Consider the following 16,192-nt stretch of genomic DNA (forward strand, 5'->3'; position numbering starts at 1 on the left):
CAACCCAATGCACACTTAGTGGAGGAAAGGAGAGTTACTAAAAGGTTTTGTTAATTCTGTTAACATATTAACTGACTGAAATGGCTTGGCCAGAGAAGGCAGTGGGACTTGCATCCATGCATTCACTCATGAACTCTGCCTTTCTCAACCAGAGTTCTCCATCTAAACCACAGCACACAGAAGGTTGATTTGATTGACCATCTTCTCCTCCCAAGAATGGGTCATAGGCAGTGACATTATTGATGCATGGGAGAGAAGTTAATTCATTCAGTGGGTGATGGGCAATAGGACCAAATTCTCTCATGAAACTACAGTTTGTTTATTCAATGTATGCACTAAAGGCCTACTATGTGCCAGGCACTGTTACAGGTGCTGGCTATACAGGAGTGAGCAAAACAAATCCCTGCCCTCATGACCCTGACTTAAAACCCTTATTTTAACAAAAGAAAATGTGTGGTATTAGTCAAAGGGGTCCAATTTCATTGTGACACTTTTATTTTTTTTAAATATGTTTTTATTGCTCTTAGAGAAAAAGAAAGGAAGAGGGAGGGAGGGAGGAAGAAAGGGAGGAAGAGAAAAGGAGAGAGAAAGAGAGAGAGAGAGAGAAACATCAACTGGAACCCACCAACTGGGCATGTGTCCTGACCGGAAATCCAGCCGCGGCCTTTGTAACCTTTCAGTGCACGGGCGGACCGAGCTACCCAGACCGAGCCCATCGTGATGCTTACTTTTATAGCCAGATGAGTGCAGTTTGAACTTGAGGTATAGCCAGACCAATTGAGTTTTTGCTAGGATCTTTATCAACATAAAGAAAATTAATAATTTACATGTAATTCTATAAATTGCCTTTTTAAAGTGACATGTGTTTGGTATTTTAGATTGCTTATTTCCTATTTAAATATAAACCTTTCCGGTGTCATTTTCTAAAGGAAGGTTCTTTGTTGTTTAGTACTTGATGAAACCTTTAAGAGGAAAAATGCTGGGTAATATACCTGGTAGACAGGCCTGTTATTATATTAAAATTGAAAAAGTAACTTCCTATAGTTATTCTTTTCTACTTTAAAAATATATATTTTATTGATTTTTTAACAGATAGAATAGAGAGTTAGAAACATGGAAGAGAGAGAAACATCAATCAGCTGTCTCTTACACTCCCCCACCCCACTGGGGATGTGACCACAACCAAGGTACATGCGCCTGACTGGAATCGAACCTGGGACCCTTCAGTCCGCAGGCCGACGCTCTATCCACTGAGCCAAATCGGTCTTGGCTCTTTTCTAATTTTTACTTTCCTAAATTCGCAAAGAAATCTTTCCTTCTTAAAAATATTAAAAAGTAAATTAAGTTGTTGTAAAGTAGTGCCACATTGATAGGGGGAAAGGCCTCATTGGAAATATAACAAACCGACTTGTTTCACTAATAAAAGATTGTTTACTCTTTTTTTTTGTAAGAATTTTAAAAAATTTTAATCCTCACTTGAGGATTTAAAAAAAATAAATTGATTTTAGAGAGAGAGGAAGGGAGAGAGATAGAGAAACATCCCATAGGTGCCCCGGCCAAGGACTGAACCTGCAACTTAGGTATGTGCTCTCACCGTGAGTCAAATCCACCAACTTTTGGTGTATGGGACAATGCTCCAATCCACTCAGCAAAGCAGCCAGGGCAAGAATTAATTTTGTTACTTTAAAGGTATTGCCTTATTTGAAGTCAGAGAAGAATATTTGTTTAGTAATACTGCACAGATAGAAAACATTGAAATTTCAGTCATTGAATAAATATTTATTGAGATACTGCTATGTGCCAGAATAATCTTAATTGGTTACAATTTCTCACCAGAATATCTATATACTAGTGGTCTGGTATATGAAATTCATGCAGTGTGTATATGTGGGGGGAGTGTCCCTTAGCCCGGCCTGTACCCTCTCCAATCTGGGACCCTTTGGGGGATGTCTGACTGCTGGTTTAGGCCCACTGGGATCAGGCCTAAACTGGCAGTCGGACATCCCTCTCGAAATCTGGGAACCTGGCTCCTAACCACTCATCTGCCTGCCTGCCTGATTGCCCCTAACCACTCTGCCTGCCAGCCTGCTTGCCCCCAACTGCCCCCCTTTGCTGAACTGATTGCTCCTTCTGTTCCCCCTGCCGTCCGCCTGATTGCTCCCACTGCACCCCTCTGCCGACCTGCTTGTCCCCAACTGGCCCTTCTGCCAACCTGTTCACCCCCAACTGCCCTCCCCTCCTGGCCTGATCGCCCCTAACCGCCTCTGGCCTGCCACCAATGGCTTTGTCTGGAAGGATGCCCAGAAGGTCTCCCAGTCTAATTAGCATATTCACATTTATATAAATCTTTAAGCACTGTTGGAAAAGCATATGTACTTCAGAATAACATTGTTAATAGATGTTAGTGAGTTTAAGAAAAGCAAAATTGAAAATGGAGTCCCTTTCCAGTACAAAAGTCAAGATAAATTGTAAAATTTGATACAGAGAATAGCTCTGTATGTTGGCTTGCCTATTAATTTGCTTTGGAAACTTTAGGACTAGATCACCTCTAATATTCTGTAACATTTATAGATGTATGATAAACATCTTGCTTTTCCTTTGAGATCAATCTACCAGGAAAAACAAATCTTTGAGTGTAACAGCAATGGGAAATTCCTTCAATATTTCATATTTATTATATCTACTGTGGGTCAGGCACTGTTCTCACTTTTTTAAGTAAAGAAGATACAGTGATTAACGAGATAAACAAGGTCCTGTTCTCATGGAGGAAGTGAACAAGTAAGAGAGATGATTTCAGGTGATGAGTGTTATTCAGAAAGGAACCAGAGTGATATAGAAATTTTTAATATAAAGGTGTGCTTTTTTTAGCTACAGTGATCTGGACAGTCCTCTGAAAAGGTGGGAGTTGACACTGGCTGAGAACTGGGTGGATAGAAAAGGCAGCAAAGTAAAGATTCTTTGGTTGACTATTCCAGAGAATGCTAGGCCCTCAGGCTCGAACAAGCTTTGGAAGGCATTGGGGATTTTATTATTATTATTATAAATTATTATTAAAAAATATTTTATTGATTTTTTACAGAGAGGAAGAGAGGGGATAGAAAGTTAGAAACACAGATGAGAGAGAGAATCATCTATCAGCTGCCTCTTGCACACCCCCTACTGGGGATATGCCTGCAACCAAGGTACATGCCCCTGACCGGAATCGAACCCGGGACCTTTCAGTCCCCAGGCCAACACTGTATCCACTGAGCCAAACCGGTTTCGGCTTATTATTATTTTTTTTATGGTTTATTTTTTATAGCCATTTTCAGGTTCCTTAATGACTTGAATATCTTTAAGGCTTATAACATGTCTTTACTATTGCCAGCTTTCTCTAACCTTTTTGCAGAAACACATTCAGGTAAGCAGACTCATTGGCTGGCTCTGGACCTAGACATTTTAAAGAATCACACAGCAGATCATAAAACTCCATTGCATTCATGAAGTATGGTTCATTAGCTTTTTGATGAAAAACTTCAAGGGGCATCTGCTTTCCCTTCTCTGTTCTCCTCCCTTCCCCACCTTTACCATTAGAGACCATTTCGGAGTACATTATGGCCTGTTCTCCAGCCTGATTGTTCTGAGTCTGCCTGGCTTGACCGCCTCTTCCTCCTGCCAACCTGCATCCCCCCATCTCATAGCTTCTTGGCTCTTGCCTCTGAGCGCACAGAAGCAGAAACAAAGAGGAAGGACTCAAGCCAATTCATTGTGGGTCTTGGTGGTGGTGCTGGTAAGAGGTCTGCTGGGAATGGAGACAGGAATTATGCTGCCTGGGAGCTCTAAGGCTAGAGTTTGCAGAAATTAGGCGTACAAGCAGCCACAGTGGGTGTTATGTAGGGAGGTAAAGGAACAGAGAGCACTGGCTTCCAGTGCCTGATGGTGTTGGGACTGAAGATATGGGAGGGATAAGGGTGAGAGAAGGAGAGGAAAGCTTAGTGAGGACAACAATCTCTATCTCATAGTGTTGTTGTAAGAATGAAATTAGAGAATGTGTGTACAGAACTCCACACAATTACTGGCATATTGTAAATGCCAATGAATGGCACTTTTAAAAAAATCCTCATCTGAGGACATGCTTACAGAGAGGAAGAAAGGCAGGGAGGGAGGGAGGGAGGGAGAGAGGGAGAGAGAGAGAGAGGAAGAGAAAAGAGAGAAACATTGAAAGCGAAAGGTTGCCTTCTGTATGTGTCCCTACTTAGGATCAAACCAGAAACTCAGGACTGTGTTCTGACAGGAATCAAACTGGCAACCTTTTGGTGCATAGGATAATGCTCAACTAACTGAGCCACTTCACTCCAGCTGGGCACCCATTATTATTAATACTATTATTACTTTATTTTACTTTAATGGTGTTCTCTTGTCCTACCAAAGAGGGCATATGAGCCGCTCAATGGAAACTATGACTCTGGCTAAAAAGAAAAATAAAGATTATATAGATTTGTTACCTTTAAAAGAGACAAATTTATAGAGCATATATTCAATTATGGCTGAATTTTGAAAAAACACACAAAATACAAAACTCTTTTAATCTATGGGCTCTTTCCCTTCTTCCTGGCAAAATTATATTCTAAGCATTTTCACTTGCTCACCAAATTACTCATCAGGAATGACCTATTTAACAGAATCAGTAAAATGGTATTATTTAAGCTTAATTTAGTAGCTTGCATCAGTATTTTGTGGGCTTGTCATTTTTTTTATTGTTCCTGTGGGTAGGTCAGCTTTAAAGTGAAAGACAAAAAAGGTATCTTTAATCTCTCTGTTTTGTTTTGTTTTGTTTTTAAAAGGTGGTTCTCAAACATGTGCATCAGCATCAGTGTCAGCTGGAGGGCTTTTTGAAACACAAGCCGGCTGGATCCCACGCCCAGAGACTCTCAGGCTGCGGTGGAGAGCACCTGCTGTAAGCCAAGGCTGACTTCTCTGCACTTTCAGCTGTGGTGGCACTGGGGCTGGAAGATCTCTACTTGGCTTAATGAACTCTGTAGATTTTTTTAGTTGGTTAAGCAGTAGTTTATAGCCACTTCATGTTAAGAACATTTTTTTTTCATGTCTGCAAAGTGACTAGTACTGCAATTTGTCTTCCACCACAGTGCTCATCTGAAAGAATTGTGTGTGCGTACATAGAAGAGCTCTTGTGCGTAGGGGGTTGTGCTTTGAGAGGCCCATAGCAGGGCAGGAGGAAATGACCTGCTACCATGCCATAGTGCTCTGACTTCCATATCTGTCTGAAGCAGCAGACACAGGGGACTGTAGATGGCATTGAAGGAGGGGGTGGGGTAAAGGTTAGCAAGAAGCACAGGTGCCTGGGTAAGATCCCTGTCCCCATGAGTTGTGTAGGAGACAAAACGAGCTCTATCATGCAACTGCTGTAAGACTTTGAGTCATCATGAGCAACTTTACTGCCTATAATGGAACCATATTAAACAGCATTCCATGCATGCTTCTGTAGAATGCTGCCTCAGAGGCCAGTGATGACCTTCTGATTTTAACTAATTTGCAGCCTGCTAAACCCTGCTTCACTGGCAGTGGATATGGAAAGTTTGCAAGGCAACTGGGATAGGAGTGTGAGATGGTGAGGAGGCCAAAACTGTCCTGGAATGAGGCAGGAGGGTGGCCCTTGAGTCCCACCAGGAGGTAGAAAGGAGGAGGATTGATTTGAGGACATAAGTATCCTGGAGTAATCTGTAGGGAAGGGGAAGCCTCCACTTCCTTTTGCTCTGACAGGTGAGGCTTCAGAGTCATTGTATTTCAGGGCGTTAGAGTGAGGCATTTTGTGCTCCCAGGTTGGTGAAAGCTGCAATACAGCAGTTGCATAACATTGAATCCTGAATCAGGGCAAGAGCTCTGGTCTGGAAAGTTAGCTCTGCTTTGGTGCTTGACATTGTCTATCTGCCCTAGTGAGGGGACTTCTCCTGTTTGAAGCTTGATCACGCTTTCCTTCCTTCTTTAGCTACTAGAGTCTGAGTCGTTTGTCACATGCATGATAATTGAGCAAGATCTATTGTGCAGTTTTGACTTTTTTTTTTCCATTTTTTCTTTTTAAAAATAATATATTTTATTGATTTTTTTACAGAGAGGAAGAGAGAGAGAGATAGTCAGAAACATCGATCAGCTGCCTTCTGCATGCCCCCCACTGGGGATGTACCCACAGGCAAGGTACATGCCCTTGACCGGAATTGAACCTGGGTCCTTTCAGTCCACAGGCCGACCCTCTATCCACTGAGCCTAACTGGTTTTGGCCATTTTTTTCTTTGCACATTTACCTTTTCCCGGTTATCCTATCTAATAAAGAGGGAATATGCTAATTGACTGTCATACCCTCACAAAGATGGTGCTCACAGCCAATAAGAATGGAATATGCTAATTGACTGCCACACCCTTAAAGATGGTGGTGCCCACAGCCACAAGATGGCAGTGCCTGGTTCCCTCAGCCCTGCCAGGGCAGCAGGCGAGCAACACCAATTTACAGCCTGCCTCTGGAGTCCCCCAGTCTCCTCAGCTCCCCAGCTGCCCAGGACCAGCCTGAGGCTCAGGTAACCAGGGCTGGCCGAGGCTTGTGCTACCAGCAGTGGCAGCAGCAGAGGTGTGATGGGGGTGTTGCCTTCCCCTCATCTCTGGGTTTCCTCCTGCCCTTGAGGGCTCCCAGACTGTGAGAGGGGGCAGGCTGGGCTGAGGGACCACCCCCCTCCAGTGCATGAATTTTCATGCACCAGGCCTCTAGTATGGTTTATATTTTCCTAACCATCTACTTTTTTTGAAAGAAGGGAGTATGCCCAGAAAAACAGAAAAAAAAAGTTAAAAAAAGATGTATAGAGAAAGAAAGGAAAATTAACTCATTTTACAGAGGACATTTACATAGAACCGTGGTTGGCAAACTGTGGCTCTCGAGACACATGCGGTTCTTTATCCCCTTGAGTATGACTCTTCCACAAAATACCATGGCCTGGGCAAGTCTATTTCGAAGAAGTGGCATTAGAAGAAGTTTAAGTTTAAAAAATTTGGCTCTCAAAAGAAACTTTAATCATTGTACTGTTGATATTTGGCTCTGTTGACTAATGAGTTTGCCGACCACTGACATAGAACATCTTCAACAATGTAAATAACCCAATCCTGACTTCATAGAAGTGACTGATCCTAAATTAACTTGAAGTATAGCTATAACCAGCAAAAATCCCATTCCCTATCAACTTATTCTGTAAAATACAAGTCAGTGTAAATGAATCAGTCAATGGGAAGTAATAATGATGACAATCCAGCTGGTGTGGCTCAGTGGTTAAACATCAATCTATGAACCAGGAGGTCATGGTTCAATTCCTTGTCAGGCCTATGCCTGGTTGCGGGCTCAATCCACAGTAGGGGATGTGCAGGAGGTAGCTAATCAATAATTCTCTTTCATCATTGATGTTTCTCTCTCTCCCTTTCTTTTCCTCTTTGAAATCAATTAAAAAAATATATATATATACATGAATAAGCATCAATAAAATAATGACAGATTCTGGGATTTACTATCAAAGAGAAGTAAACATGTGTTTCTATGATATTGATGTTCAAAAGGGGCAATATTTCTTTGGGGAAACATACAATACAGCATCAAGTCTGAATCATTAATAGATCATTGGTAGGAATTAGAATGCTACAAGCAGCCATGGGGATCGCTGTAACTTCACTTTAGGTATGATAGCAGTTAGAGGACACCAAGTTCCTCTCTTTGAACTCTGGTCAGCAATTGCGATTCAAAGCTATAAGTGCCGTAGTTGTTACATGCATATATTTATGCAAAATTAATTCTGCTTGAGTGGATCCAGAAGATCTTCACAGAAGAGGGAGCCTGTGAACTTACTCAGAAGAGGAAATTGCATACAAAAGGCAAGTAGGCATCAAGGTAAGTGGGTGTTGGAGCCTACCTACTACAGCTCAAGTTCCATTAGAACGTGGGGGTAGGTAGAAACACGTGCCCCAAACTGTAGTCATAATGCTTCCAGACAAGTTGCTTGCATAATAGCTATCTTCTTTTACCTCATAATCAGTCACTTAATTTTTAGTCTCACAAACCTGAAACCTTCCTGGTTTTCACCCCTTTAAAGTTTTCTTACTAATCACTTTTTATCGGGTGAGTAGTTCCAAGTTATAACCAACAAACCAGTGCTAATATAGTTACAGGCATTCATTCCAATGTGAAAATGGATTGATAGTGGGGCTTTTGTCTGCGATGATTACTTAGCTGTTAATCTTTTGGAAGTTTTGCTGAGCAAATTTTAGAATTCAGATACTTTCTAAATAAAATTATTTCATAATGGACTAATTCATTGTGTTCTCCAGCTCTGGAGATGCGGCTGGGACTTGGCTAATTACCATGACCTTGATTAAGCTGAGCCGTGTCAGGTTCTCACAGGTGGAGGACAAGCCCTCCAAAGCACAAAGAGCAGCTGTGGGCGAAGGTGGGGCAGTCTCAATTAGAAGGCATGGCTGACGTGCGAGCTCACCATTTTAGAATGATTATCACCTTGATCCACTACTATAAAAGCAAAGGAGTTGAAATCTTCCATTAAGACACCTTGTTGGAGAGTTTTATCTAGTTAGGGTACTTGAATACTGGAGTGTGGAAAAACCTTTAAGAACTAGATTTTGTAGGTACAGGGTGTACGAGGCAATGTCCACTTATTGTGACAGCTTTTAAGGTAGTAGATTTGGCAATGGCAGTGGTGTTTACCCCACAGAGACTGGTAGTAGCAAATGATCTCACATACTCAGCTGGAAACCCTAATAGGTTATTATCTACTACTAGTAAGTGCTAGGCACTTTATCTATAATGTGGCTACTCCTTTCAACCTTACAGAGGCTTATATTTCTAGAGATAAGCAAACTCAAAGCGGTTGACTAACACAAAGCCCGAAAACCAAGTAGGAGAGCCAGGGTTCTGTCTGCCCTCCAGAGTTTCTCTTTTCTCTATTATAGCCATGCTTCCCCAAGCCAACAATAAGCCTGCATCAAATTTACAAGATTCCAGTCTACTGAAGATTGTGTTCCTACCATTTCAGCAAAAGTCAGAAAGGGGATAGTGGTTCCAGATTGAATAAAAGCAAGAGGCAAACTAATACTACAAACATTCCCAAAGAATGACAAAATACATAATAGAATGTAGAGCAGTAAACTATGTAATGTCATTATAATTTAAGATCAATCTTGGTTTCAATTTTGAAGAGTCCTTATTTTAATCCTCTCTGGAGGGTATTTTTTCCATTGCTTTTGAGAGACAGAGTGGAGTGGGGAGTTGGGGAGTTGAAACGTCAATGTGAGACACATCGATTGGTTGCCTCCTGCAGGCACCCTGACTGGGACCAGGTCAAACCCGCCGGCCTATGGTGTGTAGGCTGACGCTCCAACCACTCAACACACTGTCTAGGGCTGCAGAGTTCTTTTATCTTACTCTTACCCTTTACTTCTAAATAGAAGGTTATAAGAACATTCAGTGGGAAGCCCTCCAAAAGGAAACAATTTTGTTTCCTCTAATTGCTAATAAAAATGTATAAATTGATAAAATTTTCTAGGGGTCAAAGTGGCAATAACAAAAGCCTTTAAAAACTGGCAAATTCTCTTCACTAGCAATTACACTTCCACATACTCATCTTAAGGAAATATTAAGAACACATAAAAGATTAGTAACACGATGTTCTTTAAAGCAGTTTATTAGTGAAAAATTAGAAACATCCTAGAAATCGACAGTCGTTTAATAAAATGTGGCACATATGATGGAATACCATGCAGCCATTAAAAAAGATGCAGCAATACATTTGACACAGCAGGATGGTCATGATGTTGTCAAGTGAAAAAGTTACAAAACAGTATGTACAAGTTGATCCCACTTAAAAAATATCTACAAAAGCATGGAAGAGTCTGGAAGGCTATGCACCTAAGTAACAGTTCTCATGGGATGGTGGTTATTGTAGGTTATTTTTATCTTTTAAGCTATATTTTCACATTTTTTTTTTCCTTTTTACCAACACATCTGACTTTTAGAAAGCATTAACAATTCCTAAACAAGCCTCCTTTGAAGTGGGAATGAGAGCAGAGTTTAGCAACCTCAGTCAGAGAGGCAAATGTTAGTCCAACACCGCTATAATGGTTTGTTGAGGTGCTATGATGTCTAACTGCCACTGCACTGATGAGAACAGGGTGGTGGGTTTACCCTTCTCAGACTATCCCACTAACTTCTACAGCAACCAAGTACCGGCATTCCATACTCTCTACCTTCACACCACTGTTTACCATAGCCCAGCAAGACTCCTCTCCACTGAAGACAGCACTGTTGATACAGGTGCAGAAGGCAGAAATTTCTCAAGTGATGTCAGGTAATAGGCTTGAAGGTGACAGGGAAGTTTTCTTTGTTCTACTGAAGTGGTTCTCTACCTTACCAGGACAATCACCATGTGGTTTGTAAAAACAGATTGCTAGGCCCTACCTCAGAGTTTGATTCAGTAGATCTTGGATATGGCTTAGAAACAGCTTTTGTTTCCCCCCCCTATACAACAAATATTTAGTACACATTATGTGCTGGCCTTAAGCTAACAACTGTGATCAAAAGAATTATGGTCTGCATCTCAGAAAGCCTGCATTCTGAAGTGATCAATATATACTAAACAAATAAATTATAAAAGTAACTATAATTTTGATTAACACTAGAAGACAATTTTTGTCTTAAAATGTTACATGAAGAACTAAGACTAGTTCTACAGCCCCTTGAAGAAAAAAAAAATCAGTACAAATTAATGTAGAAAGTACTTGGAAATATGAATTAACATTTCTGACAAGTACCTAAGTATGCTGCTATTGTCAATCTTGGGGCCTCACACTGAGAACCACTGCTCTACTGAGTTTGATTCCTAATTAGGACAATGTGGGGAAAAGGGCTAGTATGCTTTCACAACCCCTCTTCCCTTTTGAGTCCCAAGAGGTGGAGAAGGGGTTGAAACAAAGCTGGCTGTAGGTCAAACTGCAAAGCCATCTATTTATTATGGCTCCTCACCCAGGCTTGAAGTGCTACATAGTATGACAATGTATTTCAAAAGTTCAGGCATCTGGGAGGTACAGATTTTTGAGGACTCCTGTCAACAAAGCTGAGCCTAAGTAAACAAAGCTGTAGCTTCTTGTCCGGCACTCCATCACCCTCCCCCAACACTCCATCACCCTCCCCGCAACTTAATCTCAGAAAATGTCCTCCCAACACCAGCTCCTACATTCACATTCCGTTCACTTGTTCTGGGGGAAAGTAACAGCGGCCTAGGAGGATGGACTCTAACCCACCAGATTCAGGTTTATTTCTCATGTTACCCAGAGTGAGGCACATTCCCAGTTCCCTAATCTCCTATAACATGAATTCTTTTAATTAGCACCATAAAAAATGATTTAACACCATGGACTTTTAGGTTAGATTACTTTGAGGACAAATGTAGAGACAATCCAACCACTTATCTTTGTTTGTAAGAGAGCCTACAATTATCGACACGTTTATTTTTTATTCGTGTGTATCCTTCACATGTTACTATATCTACGCTCAGGGGCACAAAGTTTATTTAAATAATTCTGAATTGCACCGTAAATTAATAGATTTCCCAAGTTTTTCTTCTATGCCTAAAGAACCTATATGGGCCTTTACTTGAGTAAAAATTAAACCTATGACTTTACAAAATAAGACAAAACCAAAATAAAACTAACCCCCATGCCCAACAATCAATCACACAGAAACCCAATAAAATAAAAAGTAATAAACAGAAGAACAAGCCCACATGTTGTAGTAGATTTGTGGTAAACAAAGGCACAAGAAGCCTTTGAACCATAATATCACTGAAGGCTAATGTACATCACTGGGTTACTATAGTCAATACTCATTTAGAGGAAGGCAGAAGGTTCAAATAAAATTTTACACTGACTGTGGTGAGGTTAAACTTAGATCTGAGTCTGATTCAAAGAGGGTGGAGGATAGGACAAGAGTAGAACAGATCAGATCATGTATATAAAAGAGGTATCTCTGGTTCATCATAAATGAGGTCTCCAGTCTTGATAGGTCAGGAAGCTACAAGGGCTAAAAAGCGAAAACTGGTATTTAGAGAATTTCCTATGTGCCAAAACTTTCCCTAAAAATCGCCTAACATATAAGATGGTCATAACCTTAAGGTGGCATAATTATCTCCATTTTACTAATAAGGAAATGGCAGTTCATGCATCATCTGAGTTTAAGTTCAAGAGCACAGTGGGTAAGGAAGACTGGGTTTGAATCCAGGGACCATTCCAATCCAGTGGTCATGCTCTCCCCCCTTAATCACTCTACTTCCTAAAAACTGGATTTACAGTTGTTTTAAGTTGGCCTGCATTTTTTTTTTTAATGATCTTTAAAGCCTAAATATTGACTTTATAAAACATAATAGGTAGTACTCTACGCTGTCTAGAACTTTCTTTCTGGGGGGGCGGGGGGGAAGCTTTGCTCACTTGCTTCTATCACTAAGTAACCAGCTTGAGCAGCTTTTGACTTGAGTATGGCAATTCACAGTGTGAATCAAAGTGTCTTGTACAACTATAAAATCTCAGAGTAATTTGTCTCATAGCACCAAAATAAAAGGGTAACAACTACTGTTAAAGTTCAGAATGAGCTAAATTAACATGTTTACCAAGTTATTAGGAACTCTTAAACACCATATTGAAATATTCTTTTGTGTTAAGTATTTATCATTTTTTAAAGTACCCAAAAAGAATCATTTTGATACATTAACATTCCCTGAAGAAATGAGCTACATCTTTGCACTTCTTGTGTAAGTTAGCCTGACTTACTGTCCGTTGTCAGAATTGTTTTATATACTCTTTTGGTTCCAGGCCTGGCACATCTTTTCCTCTCTAAAGCACTTCCTCTTCAAACCACTTCCCACTCACCAAATCTCAATCAGGTGACTCCCAAAGCATCAAAACATAGTACCTTATCCTATCTTGACAATGACACTGATTTTGCATTTTGTTATTAACACAGTACCTGGACCTCAACAAATAATGATAAAATAAGAATGACAGAAGTTCTACCATGGAAACAATCTGTTGATTCACAGCAATGGTCTAAATAACAATTTTCTGACTCAAACTGTGTCACTAATAATTTCAGTAGTGTGTTTTTGATAACTACAGATCCTGATCAAGATAAACTAAGTTTATTAATAAATTTCAAAATTTTTATTAGTAAGCTCAGAGTAACCAAGTGGATTGTTTATATATACTTTATGATGAACGTAGTTGCACTAGTCTGTATTTTTAAGATGATTTGTTGTTCAATAAGAACAAATTCTCTGTATTGTACTGCAATATGTTCTTAATGAATCCAATTCTGATCATGCATTAAACTACGCCAATAAACAATCTTAAAACATTCCTTAGTGAATTGAACTTGCCTCAGATATTTTAGAACCTTCACTGCAAATATACCAGAGAAATATGATAGTGCTTTTCAAAGACTAGTTGTTCTTAAATTTAAATCATTCAGTAGTGTTTAATAAAATAAACAAAACCCTCTCAAAATACCCCATCAAAATATGATATTGAAATCATTCACCTTCTGTTGGAAAACAAGGTAAACATGATATAATTGCATTTTTTGTTCGAGGAAACATTCAGAAACATTCTTCACAAAAGAGGTTTATATCCTAGATCTCTTTTGAAACCAAAAGTTAAAAGCAAATTTTAATTTTATTCTTTGGCTATACCTAATAAATGAGTCACTGATATCAATTCACAATAAATTTATTTTACAGAAAAGAAAAAGTTTGCCATTAATGAAAAATTCAGTAGAAAACAGTTCTTCTGTTTTAAGTTGGGGCTCAAAAGTAGAAGCTGCTTATTAGTGAAACCTCAGTAGAAAGAGAATTTTGTAAGAAAACATTCTTGGCAGGAAAGCTCTAACATAAATTTTGTAATGAAATAGTTACCATGCAATTTTATTGGCAGGAAGCCGGTTTCCGATCGCTGGTATTTTCTTTTCAGTCTCTTTAAGACATTAACATGGAAGATACTAAACCTGCTTTACTTAGAGTTAATTGTATATAAATACGGTGTCAAGATGGATAATCTTTCCATAGTCCACCTATTTAATTGAGCAGTTCTAAGTAGGTAATTGGCACCCTGCCCTTCTGATTTCCCCTTTCTCCCATTAGCCAGTCTGAATCCATTCCAACGACACTGTACACAGTGATCACCTACAAAATAAAAATATTTCCAGTTACTATGTTAAAAAACAAACACAGAGAAAATTAATCAGATTTGTATTTAACTATTCACTATCAAAGGACTTTAAACATTATTGTCAATTTTGCTAAAAGTTAAAGGATATTTTTAGAGGCAGTTTTAGAAATCTTCCAGTTATTTAGCAGTTAAAGCTTTAAATATTTATGTGATATTATAGTTTGTTAAAGAATAGTAATTAAAATTCTATAAAATACTATAACCATCTGAAATCTATGAAAGCATTCATGATAAACTATTTCCAAATGATTAATGAGGAATATGCATTTTGTTATAATACTAGAAGATAGGTCCATCTACAATACAGTTTTCTTCTTATATCCACATTACTCACCTCATCTGCAAGAAGTGATAATTCACTACTGTTTGCAGCATCATAATCGTACAGAACCCTGGCCTTCCTGCTGCCACTGCCCTCCTTAAGGTCAGTAAGATTGGAAGGAGAGGTCATTACTAGGCCACTTGAAGTCATGGCAGAAGAACCAATCACATTTGATGAAGCAGCTGGTACAGGTACCACGGAAGTCTGATTGTTGTTACAATGATAACTGGACGGAAAACTGTTGAAAAGAAAATGGCTAATTGACTATTTTCAAGCAACCAAAGCTCCTGAATACCACCACTTGATGGCAGTGTTTATTTTCTACCAACTTTCACTGTGAATAGAGACTTATAGATGTTGATATTTTAATGACAAAGTGTGCTGTCTAGTCTACTATGCCTCTTGCAGTAATTCTTGACTCCTCTAAGCCTCATGCACATGAAGTCTGTCAACAAATCCTACTGCCTCTACTTTTAAAATTCACAACCAGAGTTTGACCACTTTCACCACATTCAAGCCACCATCATCTCCTGACTGACTAAATCATTCCAACAGGTTCCAACGAGGTCTGTCAGCTTCCATCCCATGCCCTCTAACAACTATCCTCAACAGAGCAGCAAGAATGATTCTCTAAAAGGCTAAAATCAAATCATGTCACCCTTCAGATCAAAACCCTATAGAGAGTTCTCCTATCTGAATACAGGCTTAAGTCCAAACAGTGGCTTCCAGAGCTCTGTGTGTTCTAGCTCCATCTCAATTCATCTCCAACCAAGCCCTCCTTGCTGTTGCTTTAATATAACAGCCCTGTTCCTGCTGTACCCTTCCTGGAGCGCTGCCGTTCAGAAGCTGCATATTTTGCTTCCTTACATCTTCTAAGTCGCTGCCTTCCCTGACAAACACTATCCTAACCAAGGTATTAGCTTGCTGTAGTTTTCTCTATAGCATTTATCACCTTCTAAAATATGATGAAATTCACATATACATATTTTTCTACTTCTCTCTTCCCCCAAATAGAAGGTAGGTTCCATTTCTAATTTAGATTTCCCTCTAAAGTTAAGAATACATTTCCTAGCAACCCTTTCTGAGTGAACTCAGTCCTCAGCAGTGATTAAATATACACATTTTTGAAGATAGAAATAAAGCCCTCTCTCTCCACCTATGAGGTTTTAAAACTAACCATGGAATTTTACTTTCAAATGTATTAGTATGTTTAGCTTTTGTTTAGCCATTAAAGTCTACCTATGTCAATTTTGGGGAATTAATGGAAAAAAACAAAACACTAACCAACCAAAAAACCTGAAAGACCTTTTCACCTTCTAGGAACTTTAATGACACAATAAAAACAAAACAAAACAAGACTTCCTGAAGTAAGCTGATAAGTTAAAACCTCCAAATTATTTAAGAATAAAATACATTTACTAATCTTGTGAGAAATGCTTCTGTTTTCTCATCTGTGAAATGTGAATATAATAGTACCTACCTCGCTGGTGTGAGGATTATGACATTATTACATATGAGCTGTCTAAAAGAGTGTCTGGGGACATTGGAGCCCTTCCTAAG

At 39.4% G+C, this 16,192-nt stretch overlaps 1 protein-coding gene and 1 non-coding gene across 6 annotated transcripts in view; both read right to left on the reverse strand.

The window, feature by feature from the left end:
* Nucleotides 1-3,293: 3,293 nt before the first annotated feature.
* On the reverse strand, nucleotides 3,294-3,424 carry LOC118725154. Its single transcript, XR_004989894.1, has one exon. It is a non-coding gene; the product is annotated as a small nucleolar RNA SNORA33 (small nucleolar RNA).
* Nucleotides 3,425-13,796: 10,372 nt separating this feature from the next.
* The window catches only part of SH3GLB1 (SH3 domain containing GRB2 like, endophilin B1), a 34,195-nt gene continuing 31,799 nt past the window's right edge, over nucleotides 13,797-16,192 (reverse strand). For all 5 annotated transcript variants that reach the window (XM_036443659.2, XM_036443657.2, XM_036443656.2 and 2 more), the window contains 2 exons: nucleotides 14,645-14,870; nucleotides 13,797-14,264 (listed from right to left, as the gene is read on the reverse strand). In XM_036443659.2, the coding sequence (XP_036299552.1) occupies nucleotides 14,157-14,264; nucleotides 14,645-14,870 (334 nt within the window). In that variant the 3' untranslated portion in view covers nucleotides 13,797-14,156. The remainder of the gene's footprint in view (nucleotides 14,265-14,644; nucleotides 14,871-16,192) is intronic.

Source organism: Pipistrellus kuhlii, unplaced genomic scaffold (assembly GCF_014108245.1).
Source record: "Pipistrellus kuhlii isolate mPipKuh1 unplaced genomic scaffold, mPipKuh1.p scaffold_m20_p_2, whole genome shotgun sequence".
In the NCBI taxonomy this organism is placed as follows: domain Eukaryota; kingdom Metazoa; phylum Chordata; class Mammalia; order Chiroptera; family Vespertilionidae; genus Pipistrellus; species Pipistrellus kuhlii.